Here is a 21,798-nt window from a genome sequence, read left to right as displayed (position 1 = left end):
TAGGACCATTTGTTTTTCTATGATGTGTGACTCGATTTGAGTATTCTGCTCAGCCACAGAACACTTTGTTCAGGAATCTGAGTTGGGAATATCTGTTACGTGAAATTACAGTTATGCAGCCGCACTTGGATATGGATATTTCAATTTTAAATTGTACAAAACACATGGCCAACCTTCAAAGGATGTCCTAATCACATACTAAGACCTTTCCCCAAGTCTGCAGGCCTATGTAATCATACCAGCAACGTGAGATATCCATCTCAACCCTGCAACCTTCTCTGGCATTTCATTATGGGAAAGAACTGAATGCAGATTGTCAGGTGAGCCGGCAAATGCATTACTGCGATTACCTAAAGGCTGAGCAGAATTGATTCTCATCTGTTTCTGAAACTGTTTTGTCGACCACTGGCTCATCTACATATCATTATTTGAATAGATTTCATTTCATCAGCGCTCCATCCATCCCTCGCTATAGCCGCAGCACAATCTGCTGTGGTGTGCTGGCACACACACACACACACACACACACACATACACACACACACACACACACACACACACACACACACACACACACACACACACACACACACACACACACACACACACACACACCGTTTCACTGACACTGACAGAGAATCAAGAGTGTTTTGATTGTAAAAAATGCTGAAGAGATGTATGAAGACATATTCCTCATCAACAGCCCTGTGGGTTTGGCATGCAAACATAGATGGTTTCTTTGACATCATTGGGCATTATAGATAAGAGGCCTATCTGGAGCTGCAGCTGGGCCTGTGAGGCTGCTGTCTCCTCAGCAGGAGGGGGCCAGGACTCTCATTACATATATCAAAATAGGTTGTTACTAGTCTTACTGTTTATTGCACAAAATATATCTTATTGGTAAAGGACAAACAGCTGGCCTAAAGCCTAATTTATGTTGACACATAACGGTTCTCAATTGAACATAAATAATATTCGGTGAGCGTTGTGCATCAATAATTAATGTTTGGCCTTAATGTTGCACTGATGATGATGATGCATTTCTATCGAACAGATGAGCCATTTTGGGTACGTTCGGATATACAGTAGCCAGTAGGCACACTGAGCGCACTGCCAATGCAAACTAATAGGTGAGTGCGCTCCCGGTGCGCACTCATTATGTTTAATACATAGAGAGTATAATTAATTATTCATCAGAATGTTTTAATTTGGTAGTTTGTTTTTTCTTAGCAGCGATAACAACTTTGACCTTATAGGAATCATAAACATATGATATGATAATAGTCCCACTGTCTGATGTACTGTCTGTGCCTAGTGTCAATGGTTAAATTAAAACCTCATGAACAGGGCCGGTCAGAGAAGCAAACTGTAAAGTAACACTATTTCCTTCATGGGATAGTGAAATGTTTATTTTGAGTCTGCACCAATTACAAATTCATTTTACATGCGATCTGCATCTAAATAGCTCATCTGAAAATTTAACAAGTCCAGGCAAGCCTAGATAAGTTGGACCCCAATAAATGCCAGTGGGGATAGTAATAATAATAATAAAAAAAACTTTATTTAAATAGCACCTTTCATAACATAAATTCAGCAGGGTGCGGTGGTGTGAATTTTATTTGAAATGTTGTACCCATTGTCAGAGTACTTATATGCAGTACTTTATCATTATCTATAAAGGCCTGCAGTCTATGATGTCATATTGAAGTCTCAGGGTATCCATAAAGGGGACACAGACAGATACAGACAGAAGATAAAGATATCTGTCTCATATACTGTATGACGGAGGCGTTTGAAAAGTGTCTGGCACCCGAGACTATACATACTGTATTGACTATTTGTTATAACATATATATATGGCCTATAAATATGTACATCATTTGTAAATGTCTAGCATTCAAAACCAGATAAATTTGCTTGGGTGGACTTCTTCCACTCCAAAACTGCTCAACTGCATGATTTTGGAATGTTAGGGGTGGAGGAAGATTTAACACCAATTACCAAAATGTATGAAACATTGTTCATGAGAATGCCAAATTATAATAGAAGGGCTATTAGCATTTAGCATTATCTGTCCTACCTTTAATAATATTATAATTCACAATAATACATTACTGTACAATTATAACACTAACTCTATACTAATTTGCATGTATAATATTATTTTAATATGGTACATTCTTTGTTTCAGCTATTCACAGCTCCTATATGGTTAAATGGCCTTAATATTGTCTATACTTCTGACAGCTCTACACTGCTGAAGGTCAAAATCCTGGCTTATTAATAAGCCTGTTAAAACAACAACCTTATCCACATGGCAGAGCCTTAAGCAGTGGAGAGTGAGACCCACTGATAACCCTTGTGTGTCATTCATTTCTGCAAAGAATGGTGTGCTGACAATAATCCTTACTGTTGTTTCTTTTTGGGAGTCATGTGACCATCCACCTGATGTCAAAACAACGTATACAGTATATTATTTATCTATTTGTTTGTTTATTTTGTTTCCCGACTTTCCATGTCCTTCAAATCAAATTGGACTTCCCTATAAGTCCCCTGACATGCCACCGTTAGACAATAAACAACATAGGAACATTACTTCATGTTTCTGCCAGACATTGTAATAGTTATTGTCACTGAGTGAGTTCTCTCTCCAACCTACTATAGTGCTTCGCAGTGGCTATAGAGTGCAATTTGTAGACTGCACACTTTAAAAAAGGGCCAAAGACTTGCGATGTGAGTGTATGATTAAGTACACCAATAAAAGGCTAAAACGAGATAATGGAGTTACTTGAGTTGAAAGCATGACAATTTGAAATCATTGACACTGCGCTGAAATCCAATTGAATCATTTTTTGAGGGGCGCTAGCCCCTCCTATGTCCAGCTGTCCTAACATTGATAATGAATGGCCAGCTTTGAGTGTTTGTGCAAACACAAACATTGAATGCCATTGACAATGAATAGAGCTTTGAGTGTTTGTGCAAACACAAACATTGAATGCCATTGACAATGAATGGCCAGCTTTGAGTGTTTGTGCAAACACAAACATGGAATGCATTGACAACTGGAAAAGCACTCTGTCGAGGTGACAACTTGCGCTTTGCACACAAGTTGGCCATGAATGGCCTACTTGTGCGCGAGTTGAGCGTGCAACTTATACTCAAATTGGTTACGTCCGTTTTTAGATAAACATACATACGATTGGCCAAGCGACGCCACCAACATACGGACCCAATCTAATCGGTCGAGGGGCCACCGACATACGCAGCAATCTGCCAACCTGCGCTCTGATTGGCTGAGCGACGCCACCAAAAATACACAATCCCAGATTGGCCGAAGGAGTCACAGACATACGCAGCCAAAAACAGTACTCGCGCAAGTAATTATCTTTTTTCCCCTTCATACACTTACATTTAAAGTGGTTGATGAATTCATAAATGTATGGTGTATTTTTTAGGCCATTGAATACCTACGTCACACCACCGATCTGACTAAGTCTGGGTTATAGTGTCGGGGCTTTGTCAGAGTACCCGCTGTACCCGTCTGTCTGTGTCCCTTTTATGCCCATATTGAGACCCCTGATGTCATCCCTGATGCCCATATATTGGAATGCCTATATATGGGCATATTGGTTGGAAGATTGTTTTGGGCAGTACACGCAAGAGGGGTGGTGCAGGTAGATTGCTTTGGGCAGTACAGGAAAGAGGAGTGGTTTTGAGCCTGTAGGCTACTGTTACAGGTGCAGTGCCTGCATGGTACTGTTAGTGTAAGCAGGACACCAACAGGAAGTATTTTTTTATGAAGGCTGCTGACTAAGCTCCAGACATGATGCCAAATCTCAGGCACAATAACAAGATCACACAGGACTGGCCAAGAGTTATGTTTCCCTGCCATGTTGCCATGGAACTCTGGACTGAATGATGAATGGTTATTTTCTCATTGATGCCGATTTCACAATACTTGAGACGAGGTTTAATAGGTTACAAAGGACACAAAGGACACAGTAACCTGATCATGTAAACTTTCACTTTTTTTTCTTTCTTTTTTTTTATCCCACCATTTTTTCACTCAATTATCAATAGAATCCTGGACACTATACACACCCTCTGCCAACCTGGGGAGAGCAACGGACTGACCTCATACTTCCTTCTATGCATGAGGAGTCCAAGCTGCTTCTTTTCACCTGACAGGGGGGAGTTCCCCCGGTTGGACGTAGCACATGGAAAGGAACATGTTATGTCATGTCCCCTCCAGCAGGCGCCCCAGTTGGCCAGGGGGATGCAGTATAGAGAACAGGATTACTGGATTGTTTTTATGAGGGTACCTACCATAGGGGACACGGGGTGAACATGCAAACTCCACACAGACACCTTTTGCCAAACCCACCCACATGGTCACTGTTGGCGTGGAGGAGACAACACGCCCCCAGCGTCCCCAGCGGAAATCGAACCCAGGACCTTCTAGCTGTGAGGGGACAGTGCTACCGAGCCACCGTGCCCCCCTAAACTTTCATTTTGAGTAAAAAAATGGAAAGAAAATTCCAAGTTGCTCACTGTGACAGAGGGAGAGTTAATGAGACTCAGAAAGATCATTATGAGATGTCTAGCTGGCTGTTTATACCTCTCCTGGACTATTATCTCGTGTTGAATATAGATTCTTTATTCACAGATCACCATTAGATAAGATTAGCTGGCATGGATTGAAGGTAAGTATAAGAAAGATACTGTCATTGGGCCCTACTACAGTATGTTGATTATGAAACGGTACAGACAAGATATATCATGCATTATGTCAATATTTACCAATGAAATATAACAGCAGCTGTTTATTTTATTCCCATGCTAATATAGTGTATGCATGCATACAGTCTTATTTCACAATAACACCCTCTCATTTAAACACTAAACAGGCCGCTGTTACCTACAGTATATACTGGTTCTGTTTACGTCTTGATTTATCTGGATCAAGGGCATATTTTCACTCTTAATCTAACTGACATTTAGTTTAGAGACTGGCAATATATGTATGGGTTTTGAATTAATGTTACTGTTATACTGTAAAGGTTTAACAAAAGGCATATATATTCCTCTCATTCCAGACAAAGCTCTCATACGCATTAACTTTGGCAAAGAAATCCCAGGTTATATTTTTGGCCTTGTGGATCTTGCATCCCTGGGGAATTAATTAGACCATGAGTCAGCTGAAGACAAGTCATATTTAACCTGATTTAAAGGGTGCTGCCATGCAGGGGAGGCCAACCCCTCCCCAATACTGTACGTTTCACAGACTAATAGCCACATAATAAAATTCAAGTCTTTGGCATTGTGTTATATCACTATTACATACTGTATAGGACACTCCTTCAAAGTCTCAGACAGCTCATTGAGTCAGAGCAGTGTTAGATCAATGCAATATTTTTGCAATGCAATTATACGCAAGCTGTGATTTTTCTTAGCAGAAATCAAGCCACCTCCAACTCAATCATAATTAAAGAACATGATTATTTACTGTTTTATAATTGTGCATTGATGTGTGGAGGTCACATGTGATGTGGAGGTCAATCCCGGCTGCTCTAAATCGGTAGCCAAATTGTTATTGTTATAATTACTTTTTCATTATTTGTATTTTATTTGCACATATTGTATTGTAGGCCTATAGAGCCAACAGTTTTCATCCTGTGTTTTCATACACAATTGGATCTTTTTACACATGGATTTGCAGTATTGGATTATGGGGAGGTAATTTTAGAACATAATCGTAGAATTATGTTCCTTCCGTCCACATCCAAGACACTGTGTATCCTTCTATACATGATGTATTACTGGTGATAGCTATGGCACTCAATACTCATCACTGTATCCTGTATGATAAGGTGGGTTGTCTTCTCTGGCAGAAAGGCTAATCATTAAATAAACACTGCAGCTATACCTGTTTATCTATATAATAATGGCCATTTTTCAGAATGGTATTGCAATGGATTCTTGGAAGTTTGGACCCTTTCTAACCATTTCATTTAAGTGCCACAATCTCTTGGAATGATCTTCAACAACAGCAACAAATAAGGAAAAATGAAAAAGCTTTGCTTATAGTATATGGACAATTTAAAACCATGATCATCCCTGACGTTTGCCATTATATTGTTTTGGGTTTCTATTATGTTTTATCGTCATCAGTGGAAATGAGGGCCCACAGTCAGTGAATAGCCTATTCCTGAGAATGAAAGGGGATAATGAACACGTATACAGCTCACTTTTCGCTATAGACGTTATATGTGCTAAAACAAGATTTACAAGCTGTTTATAGGGAGTTAAACTATATGTCATGTGGATGAAATGAATGATGTCATTCATTGTCAAGATGCAGGGAACCCATAATGACCTACCGTTCAGCTGATTGTAGACCACATCCTCCAGCCGCTCCAGCCGCTGTAGAATCGACTGTCTGTCGACCAAGTTGGAAACTTTGCCATTTCTGGCTCGCAGTCTCTGGTCAGAAACCCGACTTATCTGAATGAGTTCCTCTGAGCGGTCTTGAATTCTGCAGTAGACCGAGAACAAAATAATCCCCACAAAAACTAATATGTTGACGGTCAGCAAAGTTTTTATTTTGCGTGCCACAGCCATTAAATATAAGAGGAAAAGGCTGACGCAGTCAAGCCAAATTGCTATCCATGCATGCAAGCCGGCTTCCTTTAGCCTATCACCTACGTGTAGGCAGCGGTGAGAGGGTTTGTGATGCTGTGTGAACTTCAGGAGACCTCCAGTCCAGTGCTATCCTTTCAGCACCACGGACAGCTCAGCAGGCAGCGCACAGTTTACAACAAGCATCACATACCGGAGGAGAGAGAGAGAGAGCCGCGGTGGAAGTTCAAGGTGGAAACGGATGTTGACGCTTGACGGACGCCGTGCTTTGTTCTCCTCCCCAAGATCATAAGCAACGCGGTAAGATGTGTTGACTGGCTTCGGAAAGATATGTTTCATGGGCTTCGAACGGCTGTTCAAAACAAGCCTCGTTTCCACTACATGTAGCCTCGAATTATGCCAGGGAAGGCATTCGCCCTCTTGAATTGCCAAACGGGGGAATCTTGGCAGTGGCAAAGCATCTCGTCTCTGCGGCGTGATAAGTCGCCGAAATCCCATGCAGTCCAGGTTATTTCTCGTCCATCCTAGCCTGCCTACTGCTGCGCCAGCCCGTTTTCTACCAAGTCTCCTCTTTTATCACAGCCTCGCTCTGACATCTCCTTTCTCAAAGGCGTTGTGGTGCTATACGACTGGTCCTGTTCCAGAATCCAGACAAATTATGCACATGACTTCAAATAAACAAGCGGCGGTTGTTATTGCTGCTGTCAGTTCACCACCATCGATCCGCAGTGTCGTCGTGTTAATTCGACGGGGCACGACGGGTTAGAAGTTGAGAGAGCGGAGGTTTGTCCTCAAATGCTGTCAAACGAATCCGATGCTCCCGCTCTTCTACACAGTGCACGACCAACTGCATGCTCTCTCGCGTGTTGTCTCTGTCTCTCATTCCGCCCTCTCCTCCTCTCCCATCTCTCGCGCGCTCCCTCTTTCAGGCTCTCGCGGAGGAAGACAGAGGGTATGGGAGAGAGGAGAAAGCCTTGCTGCGCTGTGACGTTTTTAAGAGGCAAATCATGAATATGCACGAGCTGTCTCGAGCGCAGAGGGATAAAATAATCGTTGATAATGAAAATGGTATGAGCTTCTTATACGCACGTTTTGAGCATAAAATAGTGCTGCATAACTAAGTATGTTTTCTAAATTTGACATTTATTTTACAATGCATAACCTAAGATATAACCCACTGGACACAATTCACACAAAATATGTAGGCTAAATATTCCACACTCTTCATATTCTTTCTATTGTGATAGATATCCCAGCAACGGCAACTCATCACATGCAGGTATATCCTACATGCAGTGAACAACCTAATGCATTGGCTTTCTATTTGCATAATTATTGTTTTGCCCCTGGGAGGCAGGGGCCTGCCAACTTGCACATGTTCCAGACTGATTAGTAGGCTACTATAATCAACATCACACGACTATAGGCCTACTTCACCAGAATTTGACATTGCTCTGAATACTATAGGCAAGGAGTAACATATTCAAATATAGTATTGTGGCCTATTTGTGTAAACCTATCCATTGTATCGGCATGTACAGTATCTGTATCCATCAACAACAAAAAAAGGAAAAGAACGTGAAGTGAAAGAGTGAAGACAGTATCCTCTATACGCTCATATGCACTCTACTACACTAGTCAAAGCTGTAGCATTCAAACACAAATCTTTTTGACACCTCTGAGAGGCCTTTTGTCCAGCTACTTAAGAGCTGGAAAGCAGAGGGCAGGTAAGGACAGAGTTGATCCAGGCTGGATATGACAGTAGGTCAGCAGCCCATAAAGTGCTTTATTTGACAGCTCCACATACAACCCCCCACCCCCTGTCTCTCTCTAGGATTTCTTCTATGAAACGTCCATGCTGATTTCAACAAGACTAAAACAGCTGGAAGTATTGGCAGACACTAGAGGAAAGGTCATGGGGTCACCAAAGATATGTAGGGTACCTCATGTAGTCTGATTCAATTTGTGCAAAGTTTATATTTTGGCCAGAGGGGGCACTGGAGAAAAGGTCATTGGGTTACTCAAATAGTTCTTCCTCCAGGGAGTATAAGAATGTGCTCAGCGATTCTTTTAGATTTGAGTTAACTTGTGTGCAAGTGGGGAAAGTTGGCCTAAGGGTGGTGGTGCTAAGAAGAAAGTTCATGGGGTCACCAAAATGAGTATGATTCATTCTTGCTAAAGTTTAATGGCAAAATGCCAATTATACAGTAGTAAGTTGGTTGGAGTGGGTTATCATTGCTATCAACTGAACACAGAGGGTGTCTATCCCCTAATTTCTCAATTTCTATGGCAATTCAGCCAGCTTTTTTTTTTAGATATATTGTTTACGACTAAAGTGGTGGACGGATGGATGAACAGACAACCATTACGACCAACATCTCCATCTTCAAGACTAGAGGGGCTAATAAAAGGGTTGTCATTTCCTCCATCCAATAATATATAGGTCTACTATTTGCAGATATTCTTTAGTCCAGCAGCAGTGTTATTCGTGTGGAGAAAGAGCTGTGACGGTCTCTGAAAACATGCATTCTGTATACTGCACTTCCATATTCGCCTCTGTCAAAACATACATAACTTGCTCACAAAAATACTCAAATACACCTCATAGTATCTGTGCGATTATGCTGAGTTTAGGAGACGTGGTAGGACAAATTAGGTCTTCTGTCTGTTTGATTTGGCCTGTGGTGCCTGCAGCAGACATCCATGTGCATCTGTATCTCCTCTGCTCCCCTGCTCCCTACAGCAAACAGTTAGGCCGTGTTTGGCTTTGTATGCAAGGGCTTAATTAGGTTTTCCTCATGCACATGGATCCATTTCCAAAAATACGCTGATTTGGTTTGAGTCATAAATAAATAAATGAAAAGAGTACTACAGGGAAATCACAGTTATAGCCACCTCAGTCACCATCACACCTCCACTGGATTCATGCTGTCATTAGTCCCCTCCGCACGCACGCACGCACGCACGCACGCACGCACGCACGCACGCATGCACGCACACACACACATAATCTCTCTCGCTCTGTCTCTCCATTGTGCGGCAAAATAATGTGTTGCTCTCCAATCGAAGATGACTCATTTCAAATCAAAGAACCCATTACTGATGCATCATTGTATATAGGTGTCACATGCATTGGATTTTGTATGCATCTGCAATGCATATCTAAACTAAAATGAAGTGGTTTACTTAATGTTATTGCTGTATTTCTGGTAGATTTTCATACTAAAAGCATTTAATCAGTGAACTATAGAAATAAATAACCAAGCGTGATCTATTTAAGCTCATTAAATCTCCAGCACAATATCCTTGCATAGCACTTCAGACATACAGTACTAGCTTAGAACAGCATCAATGCAATACAGATTATGTGTGATCCCAGCTTTGGATATCCCAGAGCGGATGTTGTGTTTTGTTTTATTCAGCACCCACAGTGCTCTTGCTCCTCTGCTATGGAAGACATTGGCACTTAAGTGTTTTAAACATATTAACCTGGGTGAGTGCCAGCCTGAACCTTACTCCTTCAGCAAGTGTATCCATATCCATTTATATAAGCCTCTTAAAACGTTTGTTTGATTTAGTGGGAACACAAGGGCATGATGCGAACCATACGTTTTTCATTCTTTTTATTGACAATATATCATAGCATTCACCTCATACACCACAATTGGATTTGACACAAAAACACAACACAAAAATAAAGTATGAAGGATTAATATAACTGATAAAAGTAATATATCATGAAAACATTTAGTGCATGTAAGAAAAAGGCTTGTGGGAGAATTTAAAGGGTAACTATAACTATAACTCAAGGCAATTAGCTTTCTGCCGAACACGACTACAGGAGGAAAAAGAGGGGCAGGCCATTGTTCCACCAAATTCTGCATGGTTCTTCCAGCAATCTGTCCATTAGAGTTGGAGAGAACTTGATTACAAGTGGAAACTCTGGCTTAATGAGAAAAGGCAAGAGGAAAGGCAACTGCATGGGTCACAAACTCAGTAGGGCCATACCGAGCATGAAGATGTAGCAAACCTCATGGCAATCCAAACAGTAGATTTCTAAATATCCTGGACTTCCTGCTGATAGCCAGACCCCAGGTATAGTGTGGAACGGCACAGCACCTCCTCCACACTGACTCTTAGCAGTGGTGCCTCCCAAGAAAGTGTGCTAAGCCCCATTCTGTTCTCTATTATATGCCATGTACAGCTCAAACTACATTATAATTAGAACGTCTGCTGATGACACCACTACGATAACCATTATCAGTCTGATCACAGACAAGACAGACTACATGATGAGCCCAGTGTCAGGATAACAACAGGAGGCTGCAGGGAACACGTGACTCCTTTCATAGAAACTGGGCAGTGGGGAGAGTAAGCAGTTTCAAGTTCTTCAGGGTCACAATCACATGCAGACATCACCATCATCAAGGCCATGTGACAACGGCTGCTATTCCACACACCAAAGAGATTTGGCATGGAGTCTAAGAAAAATTGACTAGTTGCATGAATCACAGCCTGGTACAGCCAGCAAATTGAAGAGAAATGTCTGTCTTGCATACTGCTTCTAATAAGTCATAAGTGATACATACAGTTTATAACAATACATTTCCTGAGACAAACTTTGCTTATGTTATCTAAAGGGGAACGGAATCCTTATGGGAACTTTTGTATAAAGTTTGTGAAAATGCACTAAGGGCTTGGTTTGACTTTGGACAACGTGGTTTAATGTGTTGGTGGACATTTTAAGTAACACAGCTGCAGTTGTGTAAATGAATGACAGTTCAGATTTAGTTGTGCCAATGTGCCAAGTATTATAGTGTTGACTATTGTTCAAGGTATTTAGTGTCACATGCACTCAAAATTATTGATCATATAGCCTCCTCATGCATACAGAAAGATTTGTATAGCAACAGAATATAATAAATAAACTAGAAATGCACTCTGTGGAGGTGCCAACTTACTACTGCTACTAACTAATGTCTATTACAACTGCTGTTCTAAATCCTTTAGACCCATTATTGACTATTTGAAGCGTACCTTAGGACGTCTTCACACCAGCAAGCTTTACTTGCGAATAAAACGAATCCTGCTGCACATTGTCGGAAAGTGCGCATCAAAGAACCGCATTCTACTCAAAAACGGGGGTTTCGCTTCGCTTCCAATCGAACTTGATTTCGATTGCAGGTGGGAATGCAATCCGTAGCAAATTAAGCAAACTATGTGGCGGATAAGGAGCTAAACACAGACGGAGAAGGGATATTAATTTTACGCGCAGTTCAAAGATGTCCCGTTAGGTTACCATGTGACGTGGTCAAATAAGGAGACCGAAGCCCTCATCGAAATATGAGGACGAGCACATTAATCTATTGCTTAAGGAAACACATAAAAACCACTGCAGTAGAATATTCTGTATGTCTGTCGTGCGTAAACATGGAGGGCTGTCCCTGGAGGTATGACTCCCCAGATAAAAAAACGTTTGTTTGAAATAGACACTCGTGCTTTCTAAGGTGTGATTTTGGGTGCTAAGGATGAATTCAAAATCAATATCAACATCTTAATACTGTCCAATACAACACAATACCAAAAACTATTTAATGTAATGAAATACAAAATAAAATGCTAAAACCTCATGCTGACTAAACTAAACAGACTGTCAGTTTGACAATACTATTCTAATACCGTTTTCCCCCTGTCTAATAAAATCCTAGGATGGCGGATGCTTATATCTACAGTTTAGTCCGGTCTAGAGCCCCGCCTACTGTATCCAGTAATTGAATGAATACAGAAGCCTATTTCCGTATCCGCTCTAGTCTAGAAAGGATATGCAAACCGAAAGCAAATTGGAAATCCGTTTCGAATTTACGCTAATTTACTACATCTCATACTAATTTATGTCATACGTGTTTAGAAGTGCACTTTTGCGTTCTATCGTTAAATAAAAACTCATTCACCTATTTGATTTCTTGTCTGCACAAAATCAAAGGCAAGGTGGCTGCTTCTCAAAGCGGAGCTGGCCCTGTGAGTGGCTGTGAGTGGCTGGCAGACTCGACAGAGCGAGCTCCCGGCACCACAGACTTACCATAGACATATACCTGTATACACACTGGCCGAGCAAGGTACTGTATCCGTAGTGATTTAAGACTACCATTGAGTTACAATGGAAATATACTAAGGGAATTTGAGCTTACAACAAACTCCCTGTCTGAGACTGGAGGGTTTCGGTTCAATCCCAGGCCGGTCATACCAAAGAAAAATGAGACCCAGTGCCCTGCTTGGCACTCAGCATCAAGGGTATAAGTCCCTGCGACATACCAGCATCATGTCCAGGGGGTGTACTTGTACATCATGTCCAGGGGGTGTACTTGATTGATGATGATTGGCTAACTGAACTGGACACAGGTGAAATATACAATTACAATAAAGCAGAGACAAATAACAGTCTATGTCCATAATTTATTCTGACCCCTCCCCGAAAAGGCCTAGCTGTCTTGGCCCCTCATCCATAATGTATACATTATGGATAATTAGTGTGGAGTTATTCGTCTCAACTGTGAGACAAGACAGGTAGCAAACAATAGAGCAGACAGGAAACACTAGCGAACATAATAACTACACAATAAAAGTATACAGTTCATGACAATTTGAATAGAATGAGGTTTGTTCTGAATAAAATAAGATACACAGAAATATACACAGAATAACTACGAAATTATTTACAGAAATATAATAGCTAAAAGCAAATTATGAAAACACTATACAATTTACCAAATGGAGACACCAATCACCATTGGGAAAAAACTAAGCTGTTGATTTTCTGCCAGAACAACCCTGTGACCTCTATTATTGTTCAACGGGTCTAGCATGCATATATAATTATTATTCTGGCACAAACACTTTTTCACAATTCCCCACTAGCCATGAAGGTCAGTTTGACCACTGTAATTATGACAAAGCAAAGTAACAAGAACATTTGACATGCCCATACTCACCATTTTCTGATCTGTATAATAAGAGTTGTAGATATAGGCCTGGGCCATGGCTCAGTGGTCCAGGCACCTTGGCTGGTAATCCAGTCTGGCAGTGTGCCGCGGGTTCGACTCCCGATGGCCTTTACTGCATGCCTTCCCCCCATCTCTCTCCCCATTTCCTGTCAGCCTACTGTCTGTCCCTCCATAAAAACATAAAATAAAGGCGAAAGCCACAAAAAAAAACATTAAAAAAAAATTAGTTGTAGATATAGACTAAAATAACTTTACTTTGGTGCCAGAATATATTTTACAATATCCGCCCGTCAGTCAAAAACCTTGTGTTACAAGCTTTTACCTGCAACTAAGGATGCTGCAGGCCATGATAAAGGCCTATCAACCTGCACCCGACCTAGAGAGGGTAGTCCATGCTTTCATCTCTTTGTGGCTTACTGCAATGCTCGTAGCCATTGATCAATCTGCTCGCAGGCGTCTGCAGCTTTGTTCAAAATGCTGCTGCTCGCCTCCTTACTGGCAATCACCCCAGTCCTTGCCTCACTCCATTGGCTCCCTGTCAGCTTCAGAAGTGATTTTAAAATGTTATCGTTTGTTTTTAAAGCCCAAAACGGGTTGCCCAGCTTTGGGAAGGGAAGAGATACTGTAGGGTACAGTCAACTGCTGAATCAGTTGACTGTTTTAAGAGACTCCTAAAGACTCATTTATTCCGTAAATATTTCTCCCATGCATGTGCCTTTGACCTGATTCATTTTATAGCCCTATGTCTTTGTTCTGCCTTGTTTGTTTTTGTTTTGCTCATTTATATTGTCACAACTGTGTTTCTATTTGTTTTTACTGTGTCAATTTATTGTTCAGCACCTTGTAGCTTTGCTTCGAAAGGTGCTTTATAAATAAAATGTACTTACTTACTTACTTACTTACAGGACAAGATGAAGAGAATGAGAGAAAACGAAAGAGGGAAGGTGATTGAGATAAAAGAGGAAGAGCAGGTAATGTCCATTGTGCCCAGAATAATATTGTTGTTAGTTTTAAAGTTATACAAGTTTTTCCTCTCCTAATGATCAGAGAAACAAAAAAATGATTCACCTTTCAGGCTTGGTTTTTGGACCTCAACCGTGGATATGGTTGAATTAATAAAAGCTGTCAAGTTAATATCTGTAGCCAGCTGATACAGACTTGGTGCCAGGTCTATCTGAGACTTTGTCAGTCCATAGCGTTTCTGTTTATAGTTTATACTTTATCATGTTGACCCTGGTGCTTACCTAGACCCAGTTCTGTCTGCCCTAATATAAATGATACGTAGCTTGCGGAGTTAGTTCAGTCAGATATACTCGAGGGGTTTCATGCTGTGCTCAAGGGCGCATACATATACTCAAGGGGTTAATATTCTGCATTACTATGTGGACGTAGTGTGTGCAAGACCCACATGTCATTCGCTGATGTGGCAGTCAGCTGACCATTGGGCGGGCTACTTAAGCTCACTAGACAGCATGCGCTTCCTGCGCATTGTATATCTATCTCCCTGCTCTTAAAGCTGCTATAAGCAATAATATGGCAAAATTTGAATGACCTTTTTGTTTTTTGGTATTTAGACAGCTAGCAATGGGTAGAACGCTCCCAAAAAAATTGAGTCTCTGTGACACATCTAGGGGCTGCAATCTGCATTCAAAGATTTTCCTAGAAGCTTTGTCATATTGGTCGATTTGCCTGTCTACTTCCTGATTGGTTAGTCCGACTGGGTTTTTTTAGACCAATGACAAAGCTTCTTAGTAAAAATCTTTGAATGCAGATTGTGGCCCCTATGTGTCTGTAGGAATGACCGTGTTAGTAGCTGGAGAAACAGTACAGAGGCATTGGTAAAGGATAACCAATGGTATGTTTATTCACCAAAGGAGCATTCCAAACCGGCATAAATACAATAAGCTTTCTACTCCCAGCACAGACTTCAGTTCACTGGCAAAATGGCAGCCTTTTTACCCAGCTGGAGATAATGAGAATGGACTATCCCATTTACAGGGGTGTCTTCAAATGAGAACATACCATAAATAAGCATACAATAAATACATATAAATAACCTTAAACCATACAAATGTTACAAGTTTCTGTGAACTACATGAACTATACAAGTTATATAATAAGTCCTTCACACTACAACATAAATAAGCAATCACAACAGCACATCTTAACCCCCCCTGCTATCCTGACATGGTCCAGCCCAATCCTACTGAAACACATCACAGGCAATAATTGTTAGGCATTCAATCAAACCTCAACAATAGAACTCCACATTATTGCACTTCACAAACATATTGCATCTATAACCCACATTGCACTTGCCCCTCATGTTTGTTAATCACCAAGCATTTCCCCAGGTGGAACTCGTTGGCTGAGTGGCCATCTCAGCTAAACAGGAAACAGTATTAAACAATAAAATCATGACTGCAAACAACTGTGCAAGTTAATAAAGTGCCAATATGCTGTGCAACATAGGACAGAGGACCACTCTGTTACAGTGTCACATAGACTACATTTTCTTTGGGAGCGTTCTACCTATTGCTGGCTGTCTGAATACCAAATAACAAAAAGGTCATTAAAAGTTTGACATATTATTGCTTATAGCAGCTTTAATGTTTAATGATGGTGTTTGATTGTGCCGAGCAGGGAGAAAATGCAGCAGAGCCGAACGCCAAGATAATATATTATATGCACACTTGTATTCTCATTCTATAATAAATATTGGTTAAATCTATTCATGAGTTGTCTGACTGAACTTATATTTCACCACGAGCCACCTCTGTGCCTTTCTCAAGACTCATTAAGAAGTAATGTGCTCCTTGACCTTGGTGTTCAACCCTGGCATGAGCCCACAATGTACTTTGTATATAAATTCCATTTCCATTCATATATTTTAAATAATAAGTGGGAGGGTTGAGTCTTGAACCTTTTGAAGAGAGTTGACTAAAAACAGAAGGCAGATATGATGATGGGTCACCAAAGTGAACCGAATTCCTTCATTGCAAGCATCAAAATTGTACTATCTACCACCATAAATGATCAATTATACTTTTAGATGAGGATTTATACAACATAGCTTGCTTCTCAAAATGTGTTTAAATTAATGGAGCAAGAGGTCCACTTCCCTTCACAGTCCCCCCCCCCCTTCCCCAGAACCCCCACTCCCATGCGCCCCTCCCTTCCCCAGCACCCCCACCACCACCACCACACAGGCCGTCACCGCATCCTGAATGTTTCTTGATTTATGGAAGAAGCAATTAGGTTTCGCCAGTGTACTGATGCTTGATGGGCGAATCGGTGCAGGTAATTAGAAAGAATGATGAAACAGCTAGCCAAGGGAATCAATCCCCACATCAGAAAAAAAAATGTAATCAAAGATAAATAGACTATCCACATTGCCTAGTCATTATGCCAGAAGGATTGTTGTTTTGAATCCCTGGTCTGCACCAGCAATGGACTCTTTGTCAAACAAAAGTCATTATTCTGCCGACGTCCTTAGTCTTGGATGTGTATGGCCAGTAAACACTCCCAAAGATTAAGAGGGGGAAATTAAAGCCTAGTGGGAAGTTTTCTAAAAGTTATAACTATAACTTACATAATGAAATATTTATCTGTCTGTGACCTTATGCCCTGTAACTTTTGGCCCAACAGAATGTGCGTGATTAGTGCATGTGAGTGTACACTATGTTTGTCACGTATACACAGTTTCTCAGGAGTTATAGACCAGTGGTTCTCAAACGTTTTAGCTCGAGACTCAAAAGAGAAATTCCTTTGGACCCAAACATGTGAAAATAGCATATCTACAGGCTCACACAAGCACACCTGCATGCTCAGAGCACACATACTGTACATGAAACACATGTACTGTAAACACCCATACACACCAAACATGTACGCACATACATGTGCAGACACATACATGTGCAGACACAAATTTACAAGTATACACACACAAATACATTAATTCCCCATGTGAATTAAAATACACACATGGAACTCCTCTACTGTCGTATACAGCCTTTCAATTAAACACAGATGCACATATTAGCTCTGTAATGAAAGAGATCGGTATCGACTTTAGAAGCACCCCCCCCGTCCTACCCTGAACAGTGTCATCCAAGGCCAGCCAGTGGAAATCGTACCAAAGAATCTTGGTAAAGTATCTTGGCACGATCATCGATAATAAATTGAAATTTGACGCAAACACTAACATGATGCGCAAGAAGGGCCAGCAACGTCTTTACTGCCTAAGAAATTTGTCTAGGTTTAATGTGGACAAAGGCCTAATGAAACTGTTCTATAGTGACTACATACATTCCGTTATTTCATTATCCTGTATCTGTTGGTACGGTAACCTTGTTATCAAAGATAGAAATTCCCTTGGGAGAATTGTGAAAACCGTTTCTAAAATTACTGGCATCCAATTTGAGAGCCTTGATTTCTTCTACAATAGACAGCTGCTCAAAAAAGCCCTGTCCATCCACTCAAATAGTGCCCACCCACTCAGTTCAGAGTATATGCTGCTGCCATCTAGCCTTCGCTTGTGTGTCCCTAGGACAACAAAAAACAGGTACAAAATCTCTTTTGTCCCTGCCTCGATCCGAGCAGCTAATGCTGCCGAAAGAAGGTAGAAAGAAAAAAGGAAAAGTGGTGATGACGATGATGATGATGATGTTTATAGCACGTTATGATGATGTCACTTTGTGTATGGCTACTCTCCTTTTTTTCTTATCCTTTTTATCAAACAAACAAAGGAGACCATATCTGAAAATAGAAACAACAGTGATAGATAAATTCTGACATGTTGTTTACACGTCATGTCAAGTTGGCCACTCCATCATATTCTGTTGGTCAACTCAGATAGAACTTGGGCCCAGACCGTGTTCCATATAGGTCATATTTGGTCATCTTGCCCTTTTATCATCATTTTACTCTTAGCCTACTGCCTGTTTACTCCGGGTTGTTCTTCTTATCATCATAAATGTCATGTCATCCATGTTTATGGCCAAAATATGTTTTCATCTGTCCCATTTAATATCTTGTTGACTCCTTATTCGGTCTCCATACTGTCTTTCCCCAGTCAAGTTAGCTGGCATATTGAGAGGTCTATTTGGATAAACACTGCATGTATTTGACCTTGGTGGCTAGTGAGAAAAGAGATAGCTGCTCAGGGAGTATTTCTCTCTGTTAAGAGTTCACCGCTAGCCGGGAAAGAATGTTATCTTCAGGTTGCCATGGCAACGCCAGCCTCTGTGCTTTCCCGGTCTATGGCTATCAATGACGGAACCAAGGAAGATGTCACGATACCAGACTCATCATCCATGTGCTGGTCCAATGAGTACTCGACAACCAGCACCACCGTGGATATTGCGGAAATGAACTATCTATTCAGCCAATGGACGTTTATCAACAACTGACGTCAGATGCAGTATAAGCCAGGAAGATGCTGTGAAGAGGGGCAGTTCGGATCCATATTGGAACAATTGAATACTCTAAATTATAGTGATGTATTGTACTATTATTATTATTATCTGAACCATGTAGCACATTCTCTATGTAAATTGACTTTATTACCTACTAAAAATTACAGTTAAAACCTTAAACTTCCTCTCAGAACTTTATTTCGTCTGTCTCCAATTCGTTTTTAAGGTATCCTTCTATTTTTTATGGTAGAGTGACTGTCATTCAAGATTTAAAGGGCTACTCACTCATTTTTAAGGTAAATACAGCACGGTATTTGGTCTCCCTGCTGGGTTATTGAAGATATATATAATTACAGTCCTTTCTAATTAGCATTACAGAATAGATATAATTTATTTTTATCCATTAATACGATCCTTGGGGTCGCCGGAATTTTATTTCCATCAATTGGTCGATCGAGCCGGATTCAGAACCCTGCAAGTGTTAATCACTAGACAGGGGGACAGAAAAAAGAATCCGTTTTTTTCCAAATTTACAGTTTTTTTTCCCCCATTTTTTTTACCCATTATAATTCTTTTTTAATTAGACATTTTTGTGTTGCCTCGTTTGAAGAGCTGCTCTCCATCTTGACTCCTTCAACGTGAACAACGATATAAGGTAGGAATCGATTTACAGAGAAAATGTGCTCCATATAGTACTTACATCATGGAAATTATTTACGTCTTTAGTAAATAAAAGCAGACTAATTATGTGACGGAGCTATCATGGCCACGTCAGATATGACGTCTGTTCCCTCTCCCCCTCCACACACCTTTTTCCCTTTTCGTACTTTTTTATTTTAGCGCTGTGGCATAGCGTAGCTTTTGCTTTGTACTAGATAGTTTTATGATTATTATGATTCATTTATCTCGTTCCCCTCCTCAGCTGAGGCGATTTTTTCCCTGTCCGACTGTTTTAATTTACGCTTTTCTTATCTACATTTGTTTTGTGTCTCCCATTACACTCCCGTTAGCGTGCGCTTACTTTGTAATGCATGTCAGTGCAGTCTCAGTGTGCGTGTGTGCGTGCGTGTCTCTCCCTCCCTGTCCATCCATGCCCTCCTGAATGTGATGTGTGTGTGTGTGCGTGCGTGTCCCCCTCCCAGTCTGTGCTGTGGGAACGCCATCTTGTTTTATAACTTCAGAAGTGTATTAGGAATAGTTCTTTTTACAGTTTTTACTGCATTTACAATTTTTTTATCATTGCCTTAAGATTACATCTGGATATTTTTCATAATATTACATGTAACATTAGGTACAAATTTCAGTGTATCCTATTTTGTGTCTGTATGCCTGAAAGAGCAGCCCTGTCTGTCTATCTGCGTAATATCTCTCATGTGAAATGCACAGTGAGAACGGTCTGTCTCTGTCTGTCCTCCCTCCAGGTGAGATTTACGGGGATAACGCTGGGTCTGTCTCTTTCTCTCTCTCCCTGTATATGTGTGGAATACTCCCTTTTTGAATTTAATTAATTATTTTCAGTCATAAAAGTTCAACATTCAAGACAGAACTTATTCTCCCTATTTATCATTTTTATTACTACATTTATTTTGTCCAATTTATTTATTTATTTATTTTCCCCAACTAATGAATGGTCACAATAGGTTGTCTATCTTATATCCAACTTTATAACGTTTCAGGACATACGTAGGTCCTATCTCTTTAGTTTGGCTATACCTCTCCTAACTTCATATCTTGTGACATAGACTTTGACATAGCTCTTTTGGAGTATGTCAGCCTAGGGCATATATTTATTGTTTTCTTCCTTTCCAAGATGTCTTTCCTGCCTTGAGTCGACACGAGAATAGAAAGAGTTCTTACTTATTTTATCTTGACCACGACCCTCAATAGTGTAAACTCTTAGTTATTCTCCCTTTTAGATTTTTCCCCCTTAAAGGAACATTTCACCATTTTCCAAAGTGAACAGATCACACTGTTCTTTCCATTCATTTTTTTTAAAGTACATTCTCCTCTCTTTTTACTACAGGAGGGAGATTATGGAGCCCATTTTAATTTCTGTCATTTGAATACTTTCATACCGGTCTTTATTTATTTTAATGATTTATTTTTGTACTTTAAATCTCTCTCTGCTTGGAACGAGTAACTTAAGGCTCTGACAGGTAGAACTTGTGATCTCACAATTTCTTTTTTGGCGTCTTATACGCGACATTAGCTACGTCATTAATAGCGTATTTGATAAGTACATTTGCATACATGTGTTTTTTGAGGAGTGATGACCTACTTTTTTGTTTATTTCTGTCCGTGTTGCATTTGCCATGCCATATTATGCATGATAGTCTTAAAGTCCAGTGCAATGCAGGGCAAAATAGACTTGTGCGTTTATTTCTGTCATCATCAGCTGTAATTTCCTGTGTTAACGGATCAATCATTGCAATTAAAACAATTGAATATAAAAAATATAGAAAAGAATTAGAATACTTTGAGATATCTTTCTCTCTCTCTCCCTGCCTCTCTAAGTATCCTCCCTCTAGGGTTAATCTCTGTGAAATGCATACTGTGAGAACGTTGGGTCTCTCTCTCTCTCTCTCTTAAGTACAAATATATTATCCTTATTATCAATCAAATTTATCAAAATGTATCATTTATTAGTCATGTTTTTGCCCCTATTTAACCTGTCTCACCAATGTGTTATAGTTTTCCTATATGGAATTCTGCCTGCCAAACTACACAGTAAACCCTCA

General features: G+C 40.4%; 1 protein-coding gene across 1 annotated transcript in view; it reads right to left on the bottom strand.

Annotated features, from left to right (window-relative positions):
• The window catches only part of galnt9 (polypeptide N-acetylgalactosaminyltransferase 9), a gene marked incomplete at its 5' end in the record, with an annotated part of 114,033 nt that extends 107,412 nt beyond the window's left edge, over nucleotides 1–6,621 (bottom strand). The window contains one exon of the mRNA XM_079516512.1: nucleotides 6,381–6,621. Coding sequence (XP_079372638.1) covers nucleotides 6,381–6,621 — 241 coding nt within the window. The remainder of the gene's footprint in view (nucleotides 1–6,380) is intronic.
• Between the last annotated feature and the right edge of the window lie 15,177 nt (nucleotides 6,622–21,798).

The sequence above is a fragment of the Electrona antarctica genome (assembly GCF_951216825.1).
Source record: "Electrona antarctica genome assembly, chromosome: 12".
Lineage (NCBI taxonomy): Eukaryota > Metazoa > Chordata > Actinopteri > Myctophiformes > Myctophidae > Electrona > Electrona antarctica.
Note: the sequence above shows the minus strand (reverse complement) of the source record. Positions and strands in the feature narration are given on the sequence as shown.